The 18,690-nt window shown below is 34.8% G+C and overlaps 2 protein-coding genes across 4 annotated transcripts in view; both read left to right on the top strand.

Moving 5' to 3' along the window:
- The window catches only part of LOC126850227 (tubby-related protein 4), a 23,702-nt gene extending 14,673 nt beyond the window's left edge, over positions 1-9,029 (top strand). Inside the window, exons 3-15 of one of the 2 annotated variants that reach the window (XM_050592980.1) lie at positions 36-218; positions 968-1,075; positions 1,438-1,594; positions 1,696-1,967; positions 2,092-2,180; positions 2,313-2,447; positions 2,562-2,982; positions 3,056-3,233; positions 3,308-4,967; positions 5,077-5,190; positions 5,262-5,490; positions 5,610-5,789; positions 5,869-9,029. In XM_050592980.1, coding sequence (XP_050448937.1) covers positions 36-218; positions 968-1,075; positions 1,438-1,594; positions 1,696-1,967; positions 2,092-2,180; positions 2,313-2,447; positions 2,562-2,982; positions 3,056-3,233; positions 3,308-4,967; positions 5,077-5,190; positions 5,262-5,490; positions 5,610-5,789; positions 5,869-5,985 — 3,843 coding nt within the window. In that variant the 3' untranslated portion in view covers positions 5,986-9,029. Of the gene's footprint in view, positions 1-35; positions 219-967; positions 1,076-1,437; positions 1,595-1,690; positions 1,968-2,091; positions 2,181-2,312; positions 2,448-2,561; positions 2,983-3,055; positions 3,234-3,307; positions 4,968-5,076; positions 5,191-5,261; positions 5,491-5,609; positions 5,790-5,868 lie in introns of those variants that run through there. The other variant, XM_050592981.1, reaches the window with a different exon arrangement.
- Positions 9,030-10,418: 1,389 nt separating this feature from the next.
- On the top strand, positions 10,419-13,279 carry LOC126850275 (sphingosine-1-phosphate lyase). Of its 2 annotated transcripts, none has more exons than XM_050593101.1 (9): positions 10,419-10,542; positions 10,852-10,998; positions 11,130-11,345; positions 11,457-11,665; positions 11,774-12,010; positions 12,083-12,292; positions 12,387-12,625; positions 12,720-12,987; positions 13,070-13,279. In XM_050593101.1, exons 2-9 carry the CDS (start codon positions 10,857-10,859, stop codon positions 13,178-13,180), a joined length of 1,632 nt encoding a protein of 543 aa, XP_050449058.1. In that variant the 5' UTR covers positions 10,419-10,542; positions 10,852-10,856; the 3' UTR covers positions 13,181-13,279. The 2 variants fall into 2 exon arrangements, with proteins under 2 accessions (XP_050449058.1, XP_050449057.1); XM_050593100.1 differs by having other exon boundaries at positions 10,438-10,614.
- Positions 13,280-18,690: the final 5,411 nt, after the last annotated feature.

Here is an 18,690-nt window from a genome sequence, read left to right as displayed (position 1 = left end):
TTCTTCAGCTTACAAATCACTTTATCTGATTACAGGTGATACTCGTCAAATGGAACGAACCCTATCAAAAACTAGCTTCGTGCGACAGTTCGGGTGTAATCTTCGTTTGGATCAAATACGACGGACGATGGAGCATAGAATTAATCAACGACAGAAGCACACCTGTTACGCATTTTTCTTGGTCCCACGACGGTCGCATGGCTCTTATATGTTACAGGGTAAATTATAATATTTGTTATGTAAAGTTTATCAAACACAATAACCGCGATTTTTGTTTTATTAGTTATATAATTTCACAGAAAATATATACTATAAAAAAGTATTACAGAATTATATGAATGCAATTCTATATACTTTTTTAAAATATATTGTTTCGTAAATTCACTCTCGTACGCGCGACACTTTATATGACATTCCCGCGTTTATTGTTAGAGGATATTAATATAAAACAAATCTTATAATAAGATTTTAAAAAACTATTAACCTTGGATACTTGGTTTCTCCTTCAGGATATACCTTTCAGATACTGAGCTCTCCCACTAACATCAAGATGTATTCGTTGGGAAAGTTTTACCGGCAAAAATAGATGCTTTATACAACGAGCATCGGCCAAAATTACTCACCGTGAGATTTATTAAGATTGAATAAAAAATATTTCTCTTTCTTTCAAGATATCAAATGTATATTTATATATACATACGTACATGTATATACATACAAAAGAATGAAAAGAAAATAATTTCTGTTTTTGTTAAATAAATCGACTCCGATAAATCCAAGGTTATTTATTTTATTTTCGATGTAGAGTATCGGCATTCAGTTCAAAGCGATCCATTCAATGCGAGACTCGTTGTGCTCTCTTTAAGACTTTAGAGGTTTATGTATTTATTTACGATCTCTCGTCGTAAACGCGTCGTGCACGTTTTTATAGAGTATCAGCTGCGAAGAATGCAATGTTTTATTGCAGGATGGTTTCGTACTAGTTGGGAGTGTCGCCGGTCAAAGGTATTGGTCGTCGATGCTCAACGACAAAGCGACGATAACATGCGGCATTTGGACTCCGGATGATCAGCAGGTTTGAGAAAAAAATATTTATCTCATTTTTTGCGCAATTTTTTTTTCATTTATCACGAATGTTATAATTGACGAAAAAAAGCAATCGACGCCCATAATATTCGCGTTTTTCATTGAAGATTAGGATACAGTAACACGAGGGTTTGAATCGCGCTCGCGAAATACGATATATTCTTCCCCAATAGAAGCATTCTTGGCATTGTAGTGCAATATTATACTCAATCATTTTTGACAGCGGCCCAGTAGCGAGTTAAAAGCTTTCTCTTTGTCATCGATGAGAATGTCTTCATCTATAGATAGGATACTGATAAAAGAAAAATAAGATGACATTATTTACCTTTTCTCTGTCATGTACAACAAAAGGTCTACTTCGGGACCACCGCGGGCCAGTTAATCGTTATGGATGTTCACGGGGCTATGGTGTCGGAGGTACAATTGGCGGCCGGTGTCACGTCGATGGCGTGGAGCGCCGAAAAGTTTACTATGGAGGAGGATGAAACATGTGACCGATCTCAGAAAGGTATTAATCGCGACTTTTCGCGATTTGCTGATTCTCGTGTCGAAAAAAAAATAACGATCGAAAGATTGACGCACATGTTTGTGATGTATGTGCAAGCGCAGATGACCGGAATTACGTCCTAGCCGTTTGCCTCGCTGATGGCAACATCATCATGTTACGATCGTTCGATGACGTGTCGCCCATCACGATACGAAGCAATCTGAAGCCGCCTTTGCACGCCGAATGGAGCAATTCTAGGAAACTGCTCGCTATCGCGGGCACGAAGGAGTCCGAACATCTTCATTCGGGAAGTTCGCAGGAGTACACGAATCTGCTCAAGTTCTATTCGGTCAATGGCACTCTCGTATACACGACTGAGATTCCGTACACGCAAGTATGTTTGAAAAAATCCTTGTCTCTTTCTCTCTTTTTCTATTTATCTAAAGTCGCTCTCTTCTATCTATCTAAAGGCGACACTAAATAATTTATCTTTATGATTTTTCTCTCACAACTTCAAGTGCCCTGTGTCGGCATTGACATGGGGACACAACGATAGGCGACTTTTCGTAGCGACTGGGGCGCGTGTCCATGCTGCTTGGGTTTCCAGGTGATCTCTCATTTCGATGTAATAATATTTTTGCAAATGCAAATTCTTAATAGTTCAAGTGACTCTTCTTCGAATGTTTTACCGGAGTGATGATGAACGGGCTGATAATCAAGTGGGTATTGTTCCTTACAGGAGAGTGGGCTCGTTACAACTGTTGTCGAGACTAGCGGTGAGAGCGGCTCTCACAAGAGAATCCAATGTTCAACAACTTCCATTACCGCCGCGATTAAGAGCTTCGGTGGCCGCTCTGTTCGCTAACACAATACGGTAAAAAAAAGAGCTTTCGCAAAATTCTTTGCCTGTCGAAAACGAACTAAACCATCGACGAAAAAGAGACGTTACACGTATAAATGTTACATCTTTGGGGTGTTTTTTTTTCAGATGTTTAGTACCGGAACCGAGGGAACTGCGACGTTTCGTATCGAGACCACCACCCGGAGGTAGCCGGTTGCATTGCACTATGCTTAGACACGCCATCGAGCCCGTGCCATATTACACACTTTATCTAGAATACTTAGGTGGTCTCGTGCCACTCCTCAAAGGTAGACGGACTAGCAAGATCCGACCAGAGTTTGTGATATTTGACCCGCAGAGTCAGGAGACCCTGCAAGTGTTCGATGACATGTCGCAGTGTCCATCGTATAGTGACGGCTCGGATACCGAGAAGGACACCGCGGATTTATGCGGATCGCCTCGGTACCGGAAAAAAACCAGAAAGAAGCGGGACGAGAGACCGAGCGATGAAGCGATAGAACGAGAGGAGAAGCTAAATGATCTCGCATACGTAGATACTTTGCCGGAGGTAATACAATATTTCTTCTCAAATTTATATTAAGTGATGTAAAACACGAGTATAAGCGTATCTCTGTTCGCAGCACGCGAGACTGGTCGAAGTAACATCGAACATCTGGGGTACGAAATTCAAGTTTCATGGTCTGGCAGACTCCATTCCCGCAAACCTAGGTCAAGTGACTTATCGCACGTCGTTGCTGCATTTGCAACCCAGACAAATGACGCTCGTAATGACGGAGCTTCGAGACGATTTACCTGCAGGTAGATTCCACCTAATTATGCGATTTTGGTTTTTTTTCTTTTTATAAAGACTCACAATATAATTGTCGCGATAGGTCCAGATCCGACGTTCAATCCGAATCTATTCTCCGAGGACGAAGAGGAATCGTATCAGGAATCGAGCTCGCGAGCCACTCCGGAGGCGCAACCACCGCCAATCGCGCCAATGACACCTCGCAACGCTCGTTTGAATCATCCGAATCGACCTAAGTCACAGATGTCGAATCAGTTCCTGGCGACGGAAACGTTGCCGACATCGCTGGGAAAAATTGAGAGCTATGAAAGCGAGTATGTGCCGTATGTAGATTTGCAGGACATGGGTAATCTGTACGAAAACATTAGAAATGCTCCCACCAACACGTATCGTACGCCACCGAGACACAATCCGCCGCGATGCTGCGACGTACCGGCTCTACAATCACCGAAAAACGCGGTTGCACCCACGCAAACGTTAATAGCGACGTCGAATGCAGGCGCCGATTATGCCAACAGCATTCAGAGAATGAAGAACGTTCTCGCGGACGTTCAACAGACCAGCGTGACAACGAAGAAGGAGCTCGAGAACAACAAATTCAATCAGATCGCGTCAGATGACAAGTCATTGATATCGAGCACTTGTTCAGCGAGTATCATTTCTATCCAAAACGGCCAGGCTGCGGAAGCGTCGAGCAGTCGATACTCGATTTCCCAGAGTCCGGTTACGAACGGCCTTGAGAATGTCGATTGCACCCCGGCTGTATATTTGAACGGCCTAAATAACATGGCGTGCGCGAGCAATGTTACGCCGCATGCCGTCCATCAATCCGTAATGTCGCAGAGCGCTCACAGTTTTGTACATAGTAAAAATAATCAAAATACCGAAGCGAGTTTCAATGCGACATCGTCGAATAACAATGGCTCTTCTCAGATTGGACAAGCCGCGGGTCTACTCGTTAGTAAAAACGGCATACACGGGATAGTATCACCCGCGTGTTCCTATCAGTTTCCGGAAAACATCGAACAATGCTTCGGATCGTCGTGCTCGCAGTGTTTCGCGAAGCAGAAGGATCCCAAATGTCACGTTTGTTACAGCAAGACAAATGTCGGAACGCCGGGTGTCGTTAAACTCGACGAGGATCTGATGCGATTCAGCGACGAGGATATTAGTTGCGGCGATACTGAGATATCGCGAGGTGTTCACAGAACCTCAACGGTAATCAGTATCGGTCCAATGTGCTCCAATGACTCGATAGTCAGGAGTTGCAGCGTCGGTTATCTGGATCTCGTGGATGCTCAACTTGTACCGTGCGACGTGGCATTGCGGATGCTGCGGAGAGACGCGCCAAACAAGAGACTGGTATTGGTATCGCGAAAGACGAAACGGCGAAAAAAGAACAAGCCTCAGCCACAACTCGACGCGAATCAACCGAACTCGAAGCCACCTAGATTACGCAATTGCGGCAAGTCCAAGAGTCTAGATTCTAGTGATATCTTTCCGAGCAACGAGCAAATAGCCTCTCCGCCGCAATTGCCGGGACATGTGGAGGAGACGTCGGTGACAGTGAACAATTCCGAGATTATCGAAGATAGCCCGGTTAAATGCGACGAATCGGAATCGTCGAAAAATGCGACGCACGAGATCGTCGATAAATGTGAGGAGAGCAACGGTTATGTCATTCAGGAGACTCATATCGAAGAGAAGCCGAGCCGACCGCAAGCTGCAGCAGCATCCATCAAGTGAGTATAATCAATTCGGAAAATTTGTATCATATTATTATCTCGATAAAAAGCAAAACTGCCATTTTTACATGCAATTCAAATAATAAAAAAGCTGATTGTATTTTAGAGGATCAAGCCCAAGCGGATCATTCGTCTCATCGCTCGACGGTCTCGCCGCGAGACTTCGAGATTTCGATGACAGTCATTCCTTGCCACCTCCTTCTCCTCGACCATCATCGAGGTAATTCATATCATTGATATATGCGCATACGAATCATTACAACTTGATTTGTAATCACTCGATGAACATAGATTGCCGAGGAGTTCGCCGAGTAGTCCAGCACCGTCTAAGAAAGGCAAGAGACCGGCATCGGCTTCTCCGATCCGTAGAAGACTCTTGTCGAGTCCATTGCTGAGCAGAAGAATGCGAAAGAGTCGCGGCGAAAGCTCGGACGAAGAAGGCCTTCTTCAGGATGATACCTCGTCGACGACGAGTTATCGGGATTTAGAAACATTTCAGAAGGCTCAATTACGTCAGAAGGTTTGTATTGAAAATATTTTCGACTTCCGAAAAAGAATGTTTCGTATGAGCACAGTGTATTGGACCAGAAAAAACGCGCGCGAAAACAATATTGAGAGATGTAAGTGTCATATTTACAGCTCAAGCAAAGAGGAGTGGGAATCTCCAAGTCGGAAGCGATAAGGCGCGATGCACAACTAGTGATGCACAATAAGGCGCCCATGTGGAACGAATCCAGTCAAGTGTATCAGCTTGATTTCGGCGGCAGAGTGACTCAAGAGAGCGCCAAAAATTTTCAAATCGAATTCAGAGGTAGACAGGTAAGGACATATTCTCTCAAGAGGTCTTAGTCTTACAAGATTAAATCATAAAATATTTTTGTGTGTTAATTTTTTTTAGGTAATGCAGTTCGGAAGAATAGACGGCAACGCGTACACGTTGGATTTCCAGTATCCATTCAGTGCTTTGCAAGCATTCGCCGTCGCTCTGGCGAACGTCACGCAACGACTTAAGTAACTATCGCTCTACGACACGTTTAAACTGATGAAAAAGATTTGCGAAATACGTGTCTGGGAGCGTGTGTCTGAAAATTCGCGAGAGTTCGATCTTAAAAAATAAAAGATCTCGCGCGAGGCCTTTAAAATTATCGAGATCATGGAGTTCCATTTACTAATTGTCCGAGATAACGTATTGACAGACGATAATAGCCAAGCGAGTAATTTCTGACTTGCAGCGTCGATTTTATTGCGGTGAAAAGGATCCTATAGCCAGGACGAGAAGATCGTCAGTCGAGATGTGGACGAATCGCATATTTCAAGGACGATGCGCAGTGAAGAATGTACGCTAATTTTCGCGAGTGCAGTTGCGAGCGATTTGAATTTGAGTGGAACACAAAGATTTTGTGTCGGCAGCTATGTTTTGTTGAATGCTTCTTCGTCGTACCGTCCAAAATATTTCGTTTCTCCCAACTTCGAGCGCTCATTTGGTATAGTTTATGCGACACGTTGGAGTTTAGTGACGCTGTTGACGATTTATCTCGTTCATTTTTGCCGAGTGTGTGAATTCGAATTTTATATAAATATATATAAATATATATTATATATTGACAGATTCTCGCATGCGCACGGGCGAGTGTTTCATGTTGTTCAATTAAATGTTTCTTAACGCGTATGGTAAAAATAACGATAATAATTGTAACGATAACACTAATATTAATAACAATAAGAATAACGATTGTAACGTAACGTTTGACGTCCGGCCTGTCTTCGCCATTAATAAGATAACGGGGCAGACTAATCCTAAGGAGAGAGCGAGATATCGAAAGATCAGAGCGAAAGTATGAACCGAATGTATATGCACGAGCGAGTGTTTATGCATCGCGAAATAAATCTACGATCGAAGTCGCACCGTCACCTGGTGCTCGCTTCGTCGACAAAAAATTCGCCGAGCACGCAAATATTTTGATGACGATTATAGAAGTCAAAATTCCTCCTCGCAATCTGTTCGATTCGCGCGATGAAGAATTGTTTCTTGATGCTCCTCTTTGCTCTTAATCGCCTGGATCTTAAATCATGTAACGTCTCATAAGATCATATTTTTTCACATCCATTACGGTAATTCGGAGCATCGCTATCCCGTTAATTAACGGCGTTAATCCGGATTCAGATGCCTTTTTTACACCGCGAGTCGCATGTTTCGAATCTACATTCGCATCCAGTATCCGTTCGAGACGGATCTCATCCATTAGCGTATAGTTTTAAAAACTTTCGCCGGACATTCGCACTGATCGTCGAAATGCTGAAAGATAGATTGATCGGTTTTCTAGTCGTCCCTACATATTACTCCACACTCTTGTTCATAATCCGCAGCAAGTAATCAACGTCGAACGCTATTTTAAACGTGACATCGCGACGAGAATCGCGAACTCGTGCAGCGATGATTCGGAAAATTTAATCACGAAAGTCTATCGAATATATTTATACATTGTTGGAGAAAAAGGGGAAAATTTTTTTTCCGATACTTGTCAGATATTTAAATCGTATATGAGTTTGCGAATTTCTCGTAATGATGAAGCGAAGGATTTTATATTCGCGAGTGCGGATTTCTCTTTCATTCAGCGCACGCGTTTTGCATTTAATAGAAAGTTTTCCTTAATACAATTACAACGGGGTGATATAAAGTTACTCGCATTTATATATACACACTCCGCTAACTTTTGAATACCATTGAATAAGAGCTTGACAACACGTACATGGATATTTTCTCGAATAAAGGGGAAGAGGGAATGAGAAAAGAGACGATTGTTTAAATGAAATCTCAGAAGTGTATTCAGAAGTTGCAACGTGCACGCGATTGGAGGATAATTCTGTATTCCGTTCATCGTGTCTCACCACATCATTTAAACATCTCATCTCGCGTCATCCGATTCCGATCGAACATATTTCATTTGTTGCATAAAAATATTGCATCCTTCCGTTCAGCCGAGCAAAGCGGATTTAAGTCACGCGGAGCAAACGGATATAATGTTACATCATCGTGTGTTTTAAGGCCTCCCGAATGTATAGAATTTATGCAAGTAGCAATTTTGTGCGAGAATTACGAATAATGTGCGAATAAATCGCGCATTTACGCATTTTCCGCATTCAATATCAAATATTTAAACAAAGATGCTACGCGTAAATTCTGGGATCCTTGGATAAGATATTGCATAACGCGAAGACGATTTTCTAGTCAAATAATCGATGCTGTGATTATCCGTACACATAAAGTAAAATAAAATACGCGTTATACTTCTCTTTTGTAATAATCTTTGAGAACTTTGAGCGCATTTCTTAGGAGATCGCGTCACGCTTCAACGCCGGTTTGTAAAAAATAGAGTGCCTACATTTGCATTTGATCGAAATCGCCTATTTAACAAACGAGATTAATACTCGACTAATAACTCGACATCGAGCCTCATAAGATACACGACGTAATAACTCGAAAATCCCCGCATCTTGGATAAAAGGCTTATTATATTCTCACGCATATTTCACGCATATATTTGCACATTTAGGCCACGCATTTTCCAAGAATGTAGGAAAAGGCGCAACGATTCAGAATTCGCGTAACTGCGCAAAATCTGAATCTTTACTACGATTCCCAATTTATTTCATTCATCTTTCGCGACAGGCGTACACTTAACACGTGACTGAGCTCCAAAATGTTCGGCCTAGCTAAAATTATAATCCTTGATACGTTAACTCCTTACGTTTGATGCTTCGTTTTTTTTCTTTATCTTAATGCTAGTGTTATAAAAAGAATCGTGCTTAAAGAAAAAGAAAAAGAAATGCTATATGTAAATTTTACGACTGAATATATCATAAGAAAAAAAAAAACGATTTTATCCATTGTATCCGGAAACACGATTTTTCTCGTACGGATGACGTATATTGTTAATTTAATTCTTGCCTTAGTGCTATAATGATAATTCTGTATATGTGCAATGTAATTTTGTTACTGAATACATTATCGCGAGACTATTTGTAAATAAAAAAGGAAATACTACGCGTAAAAACGTAGATGTACATATGATATATGATTTACGCTTCCTCTAATAATGATTAAATTTCTCTATCCATCACACATTGCGTAGTTCAACAAAAAATAACTTTTTGTTCAAACACAAAAGAAGAAAATGATCACTTTCTATAATTTTTTAACGCCGAACACTATATACACGATTCCGACTTTCAAGTTGTTCCATTGGAAAATCTGCGATTAAGGCGGTTTGCAAAATATGATGTATAATGCATGAAAAGAACTTTTTTTTCTTATAATCAAGATAAAGTATATTGTTAGGACTTTTTAAAAGAAATTGTTGTGTCGAGTATGGTTAATAGAATTTTCATAGTTATAGCGTCTATTACTGAAAAGAATTAGATTATGTTTATTGAATCTTATAAGGATGTTTCGGATCGCTGAATATAAATTTAAAAAAAAAAAAAAAATATATATATATATATATATATATATATATATATATATATATATAATGTATACTTAAAAAGATAAATGATGCGTGTACATATATGTTTTTGCAAAAATTTTAACATTTTTAATTTTGACATTTGTCACATTGACTCTGCCAGCTATAATTTTTTTTATTTTGTGACATCACGATCATATATATATTCAGCGATTAAAAAAAAACCTTGTAAATTTGAATAAACATAATTAAAAAATATTTGATTAATCTTAATAATCTAATTCGCAACTTTTCCACAATAGACCCTATATATAACATGAATTTTTTTTATTAACTAAATATATATATGATATTATTGATATAACAAATTCTCTCTCTCTCTCTCTCTCTCTCTCTCTCTCTCTCTCTTTGAAAGAGTTGAAATGCATAACAATTAATATAAAATAATTAATTTGATGAAACTGAAATCGTATTTATTAAAAAAAATTACAAGGAATGTTTATTTCTCTCTCTTGAGTTTTTTATCGAGCTGTGTTATGTACTATCTCCAATGACAAAAGCAATATTTTTTCGTAAGACATATTTACAAGATATCGGCATTCGCAAAAAGATCTGCAGATAAAAACAAATACCCGAGATAAGACTGATTTCGCATATATATATTCTACGTCATCGTATAAATCTTTTTTACTTTTGAAGTATTACTTTGTCAAGTATTCACTAAATTTATGCCCGGTATTAATTTTGCAATGACTTTTCCATTTTTCGCTTAAACATATATATATATATATATATATATATATATATATATATATATATATATTATCATGTTTTTATCATATTATATTTTAATATTTCTCTGTAAGAAAAAAATACTCTTCTTGACTATATGTATATATATATATATATATATATATATATATATATATATATATATATATATATATTGCCGAGAGGGCAGCAGATACCAAATTCTCTTTCAAGTGCAGACTTTCCGTTAGAGAGACTATCAGTATCTCGTAGTCGTCTAATCGACGTTGGATTGGTCGAGTTTAGATAAGCATTGTCCTCATTCAACAAGATCGGTCAGTACGTGATCTGAAAACGTGAGTAGTGCCGAGTCATTCTATTTAATTAAAAATCTTTGTGCTATTAATAATAGCCGATTGTGAATTCAGGTAAGCGTAAAATTATTTAAACGATTATTTAAACGATATCGGATCATAAGTGAAGTGCTCCCTCCTCTCATTTCAATGCACATAAAAGAATGAATGAATGAATGACAGATCTCGTACTGTACAATCAACGCATATGCGTGTAATATATGAGATGTACAGTTATATATATATATATATATATATATATATATATATATATATATAATTTTAATAGAATATATATTATTTTTTTTTAAGGAAAAATGCGTCTCTATGTGGATGCTATACCAGGAGTTATAAATAATGTATTTCAAAACAAGGAACCATGGCAGATAGTAACAATGACAAGTACAGCTACACTTGTTACAGTATGGTTGTGGAACTTCATCTTCTGCCAAGATAAAAGTATTATAAAATGTTAAATAAATAAATAAATAAATATATATATATATATATATATATGTGTGTATATTTATAATTATATTTTGTGTGTTATCATAGTTTTACAGAACTCATTATGTATTTTGATAATGTAGATCTCTTGGAACGTGGCAAGAAACAGCTGTTCAAATTAGCTCGTTATATCCCCTCTGTTCGTGATAAAATAAATACAGAATTAGTTAATATTAACAATAACTTTAAAAAAGATGTTGTACGCAGACTCAAAGAAACTTTGTTTATTGTGCATCTTCCTGAAAAAGGACTAAATAGTGAAGAAATATTAAATTTAGTGAACCAGTACATTCATTTAGGTAAGATGAAAACATTAACTTTACTAACTTAACTAACTTAACTAACTTTCTCTTAATATATTCTCTTGATGATGTACTTTAATTCAATTTTTATCTGAATTTTTTGTCTAGGTGATTATGATTGGCAAGGAGGTCGAGTATCTGGTGCAGTTTATAGAATTAACAATGAACTTAAACAGCTGATGGGAGACGTGTATGCAATTGCATCGTACACTAACCCGTTACATCCAGATGTTTTCCCTGGAGTTTGTAAAATGGAAGCGGAAGTTGTTAGAATAGCCTGCCACTTGTTCCATGGAGACGAAGAAACTTGTGGAACTGCAAGTAGCTTTTATTATTTTTGAAATTATAAAAATTGTACAGATTAGAAAGAAAGAGGAAGATAAAAAAAAAGAAATATAGATATAATCTCTCATCAACATTTTTAGATGACTACAGGTGGCACAGAATCGATTTTATTAGCATGTAAAACATTTAGAGATTATGCTCGTGAAGTGAAAGGCATCAAAAATCCGGAAATAGTGATGCCGGTTACTGCTCATGCAGCATTTGATAAAGCTGCACAGTTTTTAAACATAAAAATACGTGCTGTACCTGTCCATCTGCATAATTTTACAGTTTCTATCCAACACATGAGAAAGTCAATTACAAAAAATACTATAATGGTGAGGCACATGCTATAATCGTATAAGCTTATTTTACAAATCATATTGCTAGAATTTATATATTTTTGATAGTTGGTAGGATCTGCACCCAATTTTCCCTATGGAACAATGGATAACATTGAAGCAATTTCTGAATTAGGTGTGAAATATAATATTCCTGTTCATGTAGATGCCTGTCTAGGTGGTTTTCTCACTTGTTTCATGCCCGATGCTGGCTATGATGTTCCGCTATCTGACTTTAGATTAGCTGGTGTTACCAGCTTATCAGCTGATACCCACAAAGTATTTGTCTGTTTTATATTACCGAGTGACAATTAAATTTATAATACTACATAAATTAAAGCATACAAGGAATATATGTGATAATATTTTTTAGTATGGATATGCACCAAAAGGATCTTCGATAATTTTATATCGAAACAAAATGTATCGTCACTACCAATATACAGTAACCACAGATTGGCCTGGTGGCATTTATGGTTCTCCAACGGTAAATGGTTCCCGAGCTGGTGGCATAATCGCTTCTTGCTGGGCCACATTAATGTTTTTTGGATACAATGACTATGTGGAATCAACAAAGAAAATTATAGGAACTACAAAATATATTGAACAAAAGTATGCACATTTAGAGAACAAGATTTATACTATGATTAATTCAAGGCATATTATAGCAGTGTTATATTTACATCGATTCTTTTAAAAATTATAGTTTGAGGGAAATAGATGGAATTTTTGTCTTTGGTACACCAGCCACATCTGTTATTGCAATAGGCTCCCACAAATTTCACATTTACCGACTATCGGAAGCTCTTAGTGCCAAAGGCTGGAACTTGAACACGCTACAATTCCCTTGTGGTATACACATATGTGTCACACATATGCACACTCAACCAGGAGTGGCTGATCAATTCTTAAAGGACATTAAGTCTGAACTGAACACGATTTTGGAAACCCAAGATACTTTAGTGGAAGGAAAGGTAATATTTAACAAAATTTAATAAAATTTATCAATAGATTTTTTTCTATGAGATGCTGATTGTGTGATGTAATATTTTTCAGTTGGCAATGTACGGTATGAGTCAAAGCATTCCGGATAGAAGTGTGGTTGGTGATTTTACAAGATGTTTTTTGGATTCTATGTATTATACCAAAGAAGACGAAACATGTTAATTTTATAAGAATATTGATAACTTTTATACATTATTTCAATGAAAATATAAAACACATATTTTTTTTGTGTTATGAATTAAAAAATAAATTTCAAAAATATTTTCTATAATTATTCTTCCAGTGGAAACTCGTGCAAATACACAAGCAAATATTTTTATCACAATACGAAGAAAGAGTGAGAGAGAAAGAATATTTTTTTATACATATATTGTATAATATATTACATAATAAATCAGAAAAAATACAATATAATACAATACAGTAGGATCACTTTCAAAATAAGAATAAATATTCTTATTCTTGAGTGATTTCATTTTTATATATAGATTTTAAATTCTACACATATTAGACTGATCATATACCTCGTAATTATTTCACGTAAGAAAACGTATATGTATGATTGCTCAAAAGTACTATAAAGATATTCTACAGGAAGAGAATAGACTGATGACAGAAATATTTGAAACTATGTATTATTATTTGATAAAATTATGCGTTTTATATGTATACTTTAACTGAAATATATATAAAGATATACAATTTGTATTATTATATTATATTTGCATATATGATATATATATATATATATATATATATATATATATATATATATAAAATCTGGTGTCGGTATGTTATATAAAGAAAGAAATATTTTATATAATTATTATTTTTCTATTTTTATCCTGAAATAAATAACACATGTAGTTTTTTAAATGGTTATTAAGTTATTATTTCTTTTCCTGTATTGATCTATATTCTTCTCATTCAATGCTAAGTACATCTCGTATTTCGATATAAGCTAAAATCTTTTTTTTTAATCTTTCTTAAACTCTACTACCGCCAAATCCCTTTGTAATCTTCACGTTAAAATATCTTCACGTCTCTATTAATCTACTTTTCTATGTAAATTGTATTTTTTATTGATTTGCTTTTCTAGTTCGACTGCATTAAGAAAATTGCGACTGTTTTAAAACTGTTTTACGCGTAATCAGGTTGAGAGAATAGTGAAAGACATAAGATAGTAATAGAGAGCAGTTAAATCATTCTTATTCTTAATAAGAGTCTTTGAAAAATTCATTAAATATATAGCACAAATATATATGACATTTTAGAATTATATTTCTTTTTACTAATTTTTCAATTCAATAAATTTGCTAAAAAGCTATTTTTTTTACAATAATTAATTAATATATAAAAAAAAATTGAGATTTAATTTTATTTATTTATTCGCTTTCAGATGTACCAGTTTATTTTTTACTTTTAGAATATTGGATCAATTATTATTATTATCAAGCCTGATTATATCGCATTTCTGTAAATTTAATATATTTATTCGTGATCAGTTAGGGCTCTTGGATAAATGGAACGTCACGCCGGTTTTCTCCATCGAAAGCATACTTGAGAGATATCAATATATGCTTTGGTATGAGAAATATTTTATCGTATGCATGAAAGTAGTTATGAGGCCAAATGCCAACGCGATCTCACCGGATCGCAATCATTTATATCTATATTGAGTGTTCTCGCGCGTTTTCTAGATGAAATAAAATTTGATTACATATTTCCGGAGCAATTGGTCAAGCGCAAAACTAAATGTGTGAATATGCGTGAAAATTACCATTGTAATAATTCAAAACCGAATTGATGTATCGTATTGTGACGTGATCCTCAATATTCATAACATATTTGAACTTAAATTTGTCAAAAGTAATTATATGTGTCTATCGGTTTGTATTTTATACATATAACAAAAAAATTGCAAAAGCTAATAAGCAAGCGAATTGTTTATTGATCTTTGATATATTCTCTCCAATGTAGCAAATTAAAGTAATAAATAGCGAATCAAGTTATTTTGATGTATATTATATGTATCCTTCTGAGAGATGATATTTTTCACATATGACTTATATTACAGAAGTGACAAATACGCAATATTCACGAACTGTATTTTATAACGAAATAACGACTCTCCCTTAGTAAAGTCGGACTAACGCTTCTCTTTTTGACGTCCGAACAATCTAGAATAATACCGATATCTATATATAACTTTATGTCCGGACGCAAAAATAAGAGAAGAGAAAACTCATATATTATGGGAAATTCGTATGTCACATCGAGGATAAAGTTGAGGACGGTGATAAAGTATTTTTCCCGCGCGTGTCCGATTGCCGCAGAATCAGAAACGGATGACCTGAATAATGGAGCGTGTAATTGATTCAATTACAACGAGTTTGACGTAAAAAGACTTATCAAAGATTTTTTTTGTCTTATTTTTTATATATTTATAAGCGAATTTATTGAAGCATCAATTCTACCTTCTTTTATATTTTCGTTAATTTTGCACGAAATTGCGGCACAAATGTGCAAAAATTTTCTACAATGTGACGATTATTTAAAAATTCCTACATTGAAAAATTACTACATCCACAAATATAAGATAAATGCAATTGACGTTTTAAAAATCGCTGAAAAAATTGAATGTTGAATCTTATCTCGTACTACTTAGCTTGAAATTAGCTTATGATTGTTGCACCATTTATCTTCGTTAATGAGAGCTGTTCCCATAATTAAAATTAATTGGTTGAAATTTAGTTTAGTTTCAGTTTCATTTCTCTTCTCTCCATGGAGAGATCCAATTAGAAAAACAAGAATGCCCAAGCAAAAATTAAATGCGGAAGTAACAAGATGCGCTCTCTAGATAGATAGGAAGGTAGATAGGTACATATACGTAATCATATTAATTATGAAAGATTAAATCCTAACGGCTTAACAAGAACGCAGTTTTTTCAACTAAAATGCATAAATAATGCAACTGGTAAACAGTCGATCGAATAAATTGTGTTCGTACACGCTTGCAGTCATTTCCAAGCGTATATTGCACCACATATTTCGGAATTTACAATGATTCTCGAATACGAGATAAAAACTCAATAATTCTCAATAAGATTCTCTGGCATGTTTCAGTAAATAATATCTATTAATTTTATCGAATAACGTTTTTTTAATATTAAATGATAGCGGTGTATATATTGTATACATTAATAACCAGATTTAGTCAAAGGATAAATGGCTATTTATGTATCTCTACTTATGCTTATTTTTTTCATTTTTCTTGTATATGACGTGTGCTCGCGCATCGCGTCATTTCAATATCGCACCCGCTCGTAATTGGCTGAACGTTCATTCGGTCAAAGCGACGATTGAAAGCGCTGTGTGCATAAGTAATTGAAAATATTCCAATCATTGAGTTTGCGACGCGTCGCGACCGATATTAATTCCGATCGTATTTTTTTTTCTGCGCCAATTCGATTATCTGTGTAATTAGAGCATACGACTATAACTACAAAAAAAATATATAACAGACATACAGCGCATGAGATATATCTCGACACACGTGAATCTGTCAAGTTAAAAAGATTTATAAAAAAAATAGATATTACACATTTATAGGGCATGTAACATAAAAAAGTGAAATACGTGAAATAATCGGAAATGAAAGGGAAAGAATAACAAAAAATATAAATATTTAAAAATATAAATATTTATTTTATTTCTTCCACATTTGTGGCATTTCATCCATATTTTAAATAATACGCGTTAAATGTGATATTTTTCTCTCTCTTTTTCTTCTCATTGTATTTATTAACATTTCAGGATATTTTTGTCATTTTTTTGTAAATCAACAATAATAATTTCAGAGAGACATATATATATATATATATATATATATATATATATATATATATATACTTTTATTGAAGTACTACTTTTATTCTCGTTATTATTATTAGAAAAACTTCTTTCATTACCCGATAGAATTAATGAATTAAAACATCATCTAATAAGATATAATAGGATTGATGAAATAAATAAACTGAATAAAAGTTCTTTAAATTTTCAAAAATCTTTGCAATATAAGAAGGAAACATCAAGTCGCTAATTATATTTGCATCTCTAAAAATTATATTAAAAATATACTTGAAGCTTTAGTTAATATTAAATGTCCGGTGACGAAAATTGCGCTTATAGCAACATGATGAGATAAAAGCCACATAGTCGGCTCTATTGTTTCTATTAGATAATGGATCATTAAATACTGTCGTACGTTCTGTTACATGGTACGACGACAATGTAATATTTAACGGAAATAAAATCAGTTGCATAATTTCATTACAGTGTATTCTAAAAAAATTCATAGATGTATATACACATACATAGACGTATGTACATATATGTCTATATATTTATATATGCATATATGAAAATGTATATGAAATATTATAAGGATTTTCTAAGATAATATTTGTTAAATATTCTGCAATATGAAAATATTGTATTTTCTAATCAAAAGTAAAGAAAGTGAAAAAGGTATTGTATCTTTTAATCCTTGTTAAAAAAATAATTGCAATGTACTATAAATAGTTCCATTCTTAGTTTTCTGTTTCCATTATGCAGGCACTACATCGAAATTGCAAAGCCATAAAAAATGCTATTCCGTGAAATAATAAATCGTCATAAAACTCGCGCAATTACCGTCGATTCGTGCACATCGCGATTTTTATTTCACCGAAATCTACATCGAATTTTATCGTGATTGAATTTCAATTCATTGTATAGGAAAACGATCAGTGTGATGAATCTTATGCAATGATTGTAACGTCAATTGAAAAAGTTGTTAATTCCAAATCTATTTTGAAATTTCAGATCTATTTGGGGATTTAATAATATGTCACAAAGAATTACATTAAAATACAAATATCATTTCTCTAAAATAAAAATTCTATCCTTTCTTATACAGAACAGAAGTACTTTCTGCCTCGCATCATGGTATTGAATTGTATCTTCTTCCGATTACGTGAACGTTTGAAGACGACATGTTACTTCCTCGATATACAATCAATTTTTTTCAAAAAATACAAGTTATGAATAATACTACAATACGTCTCTTAAATATTTTATCTGTGTTCTGCACTTTGAAATATTAATTTAGAAAGCAAACATTTATAAAGTTTGTAATTTCAATAGTTCTCTACAATATTAATCGTAAAAAGTTTAGCAAACATTATTCAAATGGCGGAAAGAAGCAGCTAGACTATAAATTAGATGTTATTCTTTCATTGACAATGAGTTATAATAGGATATTAAGAAATATATCATTTATCTCAAAGTATGATAGGGAGAATAGTTTTTATTGCATATATATATATATATATATATATATATATATATATATATATATATATATACGGGCAAAACAACTTTGACGGATAAAAACTGTTGACTGAAAGATTGATATCCCACAGTGGCCGAAAAGAGAATGAAACGCCTATGTTCAATCGACAAACTCGAGATTGAATTTCATCGTAAAATTGAGTGGTAGGCAGGAGAGGGGAAAAGTCATAAAGCCATCATAGTTTTAATGCATATGAATGGGATTGTCGTAAGCAATCAAACAACTCGTTATAAAATCAACATTGCGCAGCGAATGATCGTAGATAGTTTAAAGGTTA

The sequence above is a fragment of the Cataglyphis hispanica genome, chromosome 6 (assembly GCF_021464435.1).
Source record: "Cataglyphis hispanica isolate Lineage 1 chromosome 6, ULB_Chis1_1.0, whole genome shotgun sequence".
Taxonomy (NCBI): Eukaryota; Metazoa; Arthropoda; class Insecta; order Hymenoptera; family Formicidae; genus Cataglyphis; species Cataglyphis hispanica.
This window is presented reverse-complemented; position numbering and strand designations above follow the sequence as displayed.

Coding starts and splice junctions, on each gene's coding strand:
- LOC126850275 (XM_050593101.1), top strand. CDS start 10,857: ATGCGTCTCTATGTGGATGCTATACCAGGAGTTATAAATAATGTATTT. Junction 10,999..11,129: donor CATCTTCTGCCAAGATAAAA/GTATTATAAAAT, acceptor TTGATAATGTAG/ATCTCTTGGAACGTGGCAAG. Junction 12,988..13,069: donor ATACTTTAGTGGAAGGAAAG/GTAATATTTAAC, acceptor AATATTTTTCAG/TTGGCAATGTACGGTATGAG.